The sequence below is a fragment of the Halyomorpha halys genome, unplaced genomic scaffold (genome assembly GCF_000696795.3).
Source record: "Halyomorpha halys isolate HHAL.00 unplaced genomic scaffold, Hhal_1.1 Scaffold2083.1, whole genome shotgun sequence".
In the NCBI taxonomy this organism is placed as follows: Eukaryota; Metazoa; Arthropoda; class Insecta; order Hemiptera; family Pentatomidae; genus Halyomorpha; species Halyomorpha halys.
This window is the reverse complement of record NW_027105693.1, coordinates 42,989-49,942: the sequence shown is the minus strand read 5'-3', so window position 1 is coordinate 49,942 and position 6,954 is coordinate 42,989. Positions and strand designations below refer to the sequence as shown.

Genomic DNA, 6,954 nt, shown 5'->3' with positions numbered 1-6,954 from the left:
ACAGTGGTGAGCGTTTCACTGTTTAAGAATTACCTGATGGTGCTATAAACTTTATTGGTAGTCATACAAATAAAATGCCCCATCGCGAGGGCTAATAAATGGGAAATGGTTCAACCACCTGGTCCTGTGAAAATGGGAATTTTTCAGGCTTTTTACAGGTTTGCAATAAAACATGTTGCAATTCCTGAAGATATTGTGTTATCTAGAACCTTCTGTAACTTTATCGAGTGTTAGTCGAAAACAATTACATAACAACAGTTAGTAAGTGAGGCTAATTTGAAAGGTAATAAAAGATAACTCAAATATATTTATAAATAAAAAAAATTATAAATGTATTATATCTTAAACTTCAGTTCAGTTCTATTTGAGCTACCGAGGTAATACCTTCGACAAGCGATATCCTAGCGAACTGCTAGTGCTGTCAATTTGCTTGACTTCTGGTGGAAAGAAACTAAAAGTAGATGCAAAGGGTCGCCAGCTTCAAGAATAATGGACTGAAGAATGTTTTTTCTTGCACAATGGTAAGCCTATTATAATATCAGCTTGTCAAGACGAACCGTTGTCCGACGTATAGAAATGATGGCTAATGATATAAAAACAACATTGACTGACCATATGGCTGGTTTTGAATCATTTCCCATTGCATTAGACCAGAGCACCGATTTGTCCGAAACAGCTCAACTGGCTATATTTATTCGAGGTAGTGATAAAGAGTTCACTGTTACTGAGGAATTGCTTGCTTTACAGCCACTAAAAAAAACAACAAAAAAAAAACACTACACGAGAGGACATTCAAGTTCAAAAAAGGTAATCACAAGTTTTGGCTTGCCATGGTCAAAATTAGCTGGTGTATGCACAGATGGTGCATATTCTATGGTCAGATTACGTAAAGGTTTCATCGGAGTTTTGGATGAAAAATCAATTAAATTAAATATGGAAAAAGATGATTTGAAAGGCTTTCATTGCATTATCCATAACTTGTGTTCTAAGTCCATTCGACTCCAGAAGTAGTAAAAAACGTCAATTTTATTCGAACCCGAGGGCTCAACCATCAGTTCAAGTCTTTTTGGATAAAATATCAGCCATATATGACGCGTAACATATTGTTGTGAAGTCAGATGGCTAAGCAAAGCTAAAATCCTGAAACGGTTTTACGAGGTTAGAAATGAGATAACAGATTTTATGCAAATAAAAGATAAACCACTATCTGAATTGATTGAACCAAAATGGATATGTGACTTAGCATTTCTGGTCGACCTTACAGGCTATTTGAATGATTTAAATTTGAAACTTCTAAAACAAGTAGTAAGTTAGTAAATGATTTGTACAGCCATTTGAAAGCTTTTCAGAACAAAATTCGCTTTTGGGGGGAACATTTGCTGTCTGGTACTATTTCACCACGCTCTCTGCGTATGAAAATATTGTTTATGCTCAATATGCTGAAGAACACAAGTTTCTATCGGAGCAATCATCGAACAAATTTAGCGATTTCAAAATATGGAAGACTGTTTCAATTCATTTAATACTCTAACAAAAAGTAATGTAAAAACTTTTTGTGTAGGAGAAAACTCACTCCTAAAATTGAAGACTTGAAGAATCTAAATTTAAATGCGTAGTTGTACAAGGCTGACTGACGATAATTCGGAAAATTCTTTACGTCTTTGTATCAATGGCATTTATCCAAACATCGATGAATTAGTTTCTAAAATTCAATTTTTATAATCTGTAATAATTCCAAATTTCACAATTTAATTATAATTATAATTTTGTACCTATTTTTTTCATTTAATTTTGCTATTTTAACAAGTTGTATTATAATAACAATATTGTATTATTTCATGTCTGATATTTATCGTTAAAAATATGAACACTACTTTTAAACGCGGCCCATAAACGTATTTGCACATTAAAGTTTGGCCCACTACATGTCAAAGGTTGCCCATAACAGGTTTAGACTATTACGGATGGAAGCTATACAATTTTTAAGCTAGATAAATACAATATGAATTGATCTCAATTAATAAAAGTAATATATAAGAAGATATATTCGTAGGGCGAAACGTTGGCTCAAATAAAGATAGTACAAAATATTACTATTTGAGTTTAATTTGACCGTACCCGGGCCACATTCCATTTATTTAAAAAAAAAAAAAAACGAAAGAAATATATTTTTTAAACATATATAAAGTTACACAAAAAGCTATTCCGAGAAATTATAAAACATGACATGATGAAATATAAACTTATAATTAGTATCTGGTTACTAATTACGGAAATTCCAGGAATCCTCTTGTCCATGGTTCATTAGAGCACTTGAAATCTGAATGGCATTCAAATCCTACTCAATATCCCGATACCGAAGCCCTGGAGCCATTCTATGTGCACAACACTCCCACAGTTTGCTGCCCAGAATAATCAGGTTATTTAATTAGGTGGGGCTAAATACCATTGAAATAATAAAACTTGCATTGCCTTTTTCTTTAGTAACCGATTAAACAGACAAAAATGTTCCTTTGTTTGTTTACTGAAACACATACAAATTTACCACGGATTACCATTTATGTATATACAAATTTACCATTATGTCTGATGTCGGTTTGTTGGTAAAAATCGAGAATGTCATTAATTGAATTTGGAGCATTCAAACAAGCAAATTTCAGTTTTAATGTTATTAAAAGAACATGGGCATAGGCAGATGGGAGCAGGGGGGAGCTGTGGATCCCCCTAAATTATTGAGACCCAAGAAAAAAAAGAAAGAAAGAAAATAGTGAACTTATTTGACAGAAAATTTCTTTCTGGAAACACACTATAATTAAAAAGGTAACATTGCTAAGTTGACATCTCCTCAGATCACAACTACATCTTTGAAGGGATAAGATGGGTAGGAGTCGATTCTTCGATAAAAAAGGTAAGATTTAATGAGCACAATTATTCGTCATTTCTAAAAATAATGGGGAACACGTATAAAAAAGAACCTTTTTTGGATTCCATTGCTCCTATTATAACTTACAGTTCGCCAGTTCAGTTATCTCAGATTGTGTGTTAAAAATAAATGAAACAGGCCAGCATCATAGAAGAGATTGTTAATATTTTTTCCAGCAATCCCAGAAGGATGATGCTGTCATAGCAAGCCCCTTTATATGTTTGTATTTATTATGTGTATTGTTGCAAAATAATTAGGTTTATACTAGATTTTCAACGATTTATTGCAATTATGTACACTTAAATTTTAAACATTTAAAAATTTACCCAACGTTTCAAAATGGACTATACCTATATATACCACCTAAACCATTTTATATTTATAAAATTATCTTAAAATTAATTTAGGAAAGAAATAGTATATCTAAAAAATGTTAGAAACAAAATTAAATTTATCGAACCACCCTATAACAATAAATTTGATAAACGTACGTTAGACTATATCGTATTATATCTATTAAATCGTTTACCAGAAGAACTAATAAATAAATTAACCTTGAAAAAAAGTAATAAAGAAATATTTAACTGGGTACTTTCTTAATTCTATGATTTCCCATAATTGATTTTGATTCGCCAAATGACCATTTAAATTAGCAATGAATGTGTGTGCTTAGTAATAGATACTATTGGATCCTTATTTTTATCTCATTCTGTATTATCTTGTTTTATTCTCATTATTATATTAATTCACTAATTGTAAATTTGCAGCTTTATTATTCACATCATAATCATTTCAGTTATTTTTTTAAATTTATTTATTTAATGTAATTTACAACTGTACAATTAATAAATACAATAAGTAAATCTGTGGAATGTTTAATCAATTATTTTTATTATTATTATTTTTAATTTAATTTTTTTCCAATAATTATATTTTATTTTTATTTTCATTTTAGTAGTTGTTAATTAAATTATTACTTTTATCTATGTATATATAGTTGACCGTAAAAATTGATATATAAGAAGATGGTCAGGGTTGCGGTCAAAAGAGAAACAAAAATAGTTTACAACTATTTTTATTTTTATTTTAAATGGAATGTGGCCCGTGTGCGGTCAAATTAAACTCAAATAGTAATATTTTGTACTATCTTTATTTGAGCCAACGTTTCGCCCTACGTTGAAGGGCTTCGTCAGGGCTGTTTTAACGGAAGTCAAAGTCACAGTCTGACTTTTTTTTTTGTTTGACTTAAATGAATGTGCATAGAATTCTATTGCAGTCGGGGTATTTTATAATGAAGTGTTTATCTCTATTTTCTATTTCTAATGTAATTTTTATTTCATTTATTAATACATACGGTCAATCAGAAATCTCTCAGTTTGTAACTCCGATGAAAAGTAAGATACCTTTCACTTCTTGGAAATCTGTCGCAAGTATAGTGAAATTAAAATATTTTGGGCAACGGACCAGAACTCCAGTAGAATTATTCACTTTGTTAAAAGTTAGAATTGCACACAAAAAACTTATAATATGCATATATATATATTATTAATAGTATATTATATAGTTAAGTTTAAAAAATTGTCAAATTGGGTTTATAAAGAAAGGTATGTGTATAGAATTCTATTGCAGTCGGGATCTTTTATAATAAAGTGTTTATCTCAATTTTCTATTTCTAAAGTAATTTTTAGATTGTTATGTTATTTTGATGCTTTTAATTTTATTATCAGATCCCTACTACAGGAGAACCCAACTTTAAGTTAAAGAATGCCTACAGTTTTAAACAGGGATGAATTTTGTTCATAACTTTATATGACAAATATTAGCAGCAAATATGAGATAACTTATTCAAAATTATTTCTAAGATATTACTTTACAGTTGTGTAAAAATAATGAAAATTATTTTTTTTTTTTATGGATAGTATGTCAGCTTTTCATGCGTAAAGTGAGAAATATATTATATTTAATTAGTTTAGTTATTACTTAGTTACTTAAATTAACATTAGTTTCAAAATGTTCTCTCTGGAGAAACATTGGTCTGAACTGCTGAGTCCACACCCAACTCCAGGAGGGGGTAGGGAGTGCTAATTGCTTTAGTAACGAAAAGCAAACCCAAGCAACCTCCTCGGGGAGTACTGTGGCCACCGACTGTTTCCAAACTGTAAACCATGAATAATGGAACAATGCTATATACATGGAAAAGTAATGGAACAGGGTGAAAGGCGGAATAAAAACGATTTAGTAATCCGGTTAAGGACAATTATCTTCAAGGCAGATGTTATCGGTATGATACGAATGTTTTTATGCAAGTGGGAATGCATTTCTAATGAGCTATTCTAAAGGATACTTTATGCGAAAACGATCGTTGCATATTTAACATATACTATGTTTCTATATTTAAATTTTATTTCTTTGCAACAAACATGGGTATTTAGTAATGATTTTCATTGCAAACCAGATAAAATGGGGTCATTTTTTATTGTGACTTTGTGAATTGCCTTAATTTTCCTAAAACATGATTCTACTAATTATGTTTTTCGAAATGTTAATTCACAATTTCTTGTGGCCTCTTCTGTAATATGGGTGCGGTTAATAATAAATAATAAATAGTAAACAACTATTTAATTGCCGACGTTTAGAGCTTCATCAGGGCTAAAAAGATACACAAATAATTAAAAATGTTTTTTTAGTATCTAATCTAACTAATAATATTTTTATTATTATTTTTACCATAATTAATTCAATATATTTGTTCTTTTAAGCATAGCAAACCAGATACAATAGGATCATGTTTAGTGAGACATTGTAAATTTACAAGAAACATAATCAATTCAATTAAGTATGCTAATATTACACGTGTAATTTTCCTGGACTTGAGAGAGAATATCGTTAATAATAACATGTTAATTTTCATTATAAAATATACATATTTCTGGCCATTGATTACATAATTTCTTGTGATAAAGGTCATATTTTTCTAACTTTTCCTCTTTTTAAATTTAAATAATTAAATGTATTTTGCTCAAACTCTGGAATTCCTTATTATTGTAAGTGAAGTGTTTGAACTCCTTTATGCACTAAACACCAAATATGACTTATTTTATTTATTTATTGATTTTTTTGTAATAATTTATTTATCACACAGTGAATTATTTCTTCTTTCCCTTAGATAAGTATATGCTTTTGATTAATCATTTTTCCCTTCCAACGTGAGGGTAGAAATTCTTTAACATTAAAAATGTAGTATCAATTTTTATCTAATTTTGTCTGCTAAATGTAGCAAGGATTATTTTGAATTTTTACATAAATGGACATGTTTTTTTTCTTCATATGTTGCAATATGGAGACGAGTGTTGCTCACAGCTTCATGAATATAAAGCCCAAAGAAATTTAAATATTCTTGTGGAATATTGCACTCGAAATAGTCCTACTGTGAATAGTAATAGAGCATTTACCAGTCACATTCACCATTTAATATTTTTATATTTATAAGCAGTTTCTATTTATGTTTAGTTTATTATTAATAGGTGATAACTTTCATTGCTCCTAAAAAAAATTTTCAGTTGTTTTTTCTATTTTTTAAAAACAAAATGTTTTTATAATTTAAAATTTCCAGTTCTTTATTCCTATTCGAAGAAAATTTTCGATTATTATATTATGATTGTATTTTCAGTTAGTGATATTATACAGTAGTACTATTCCGTTATGTTTTAAATAGTATTATTTTATTATATTTCGTATTTTTAAAATGTCAGATTTTTTTTTTATGACTCTCTGTCTACGGAGGGAAGGATAGAGTTATCTACAGGTTACCACCATATTCTAACACCATGAAGAGGGGTCAAGTTTACATTTCGTGGGACTACCACGGAAATAAAAGTCGATAGTACTTAACTATCTGCGCTACGGATAGCCCCCCAAAAAAGTCAGATCTTATCGTGGTTAGTATATTTGGTTGGTATTTTTTCTTCCCTTTTCTAAACAGTAAGATTTTAAGTTTCCCTTTCTTTTCTTATTTCCTATTTACTTATTCA

General features: G+C 29.5%; 1 protein-coding gene across 1 annotated transcript; it reads left to right on the top strand.

Moving 5' to 3' along the window:
• Positions 1-576: 576 nt before the first annotated feature.
• On the top strand, positions 577-1,011 carry LOC136797145 (general transcription factor II-I repeat domain-containing protein 2-like). The gene has a single exon (XM_067052889.1). The coding sequence runs from the start codon at positions 577-579 to the stop codon at positions 1,009-1,011; it is 435 nt and encodes a 144-aa protein (XP_066908990.1).
• The last annotated feature ends 5,943 nt before the right edge of the window (positions 1,012-6,954 follow it).

Bases quoted from the DNA above. Each gene is read 5' to 3' on its own strand.
- LOC136797145 (XM_067052889.1), top strand. From the start codon at position 577: ATGATGGCTAATGATATAAAAACAACATTGACTGACCATATGGCTGGT.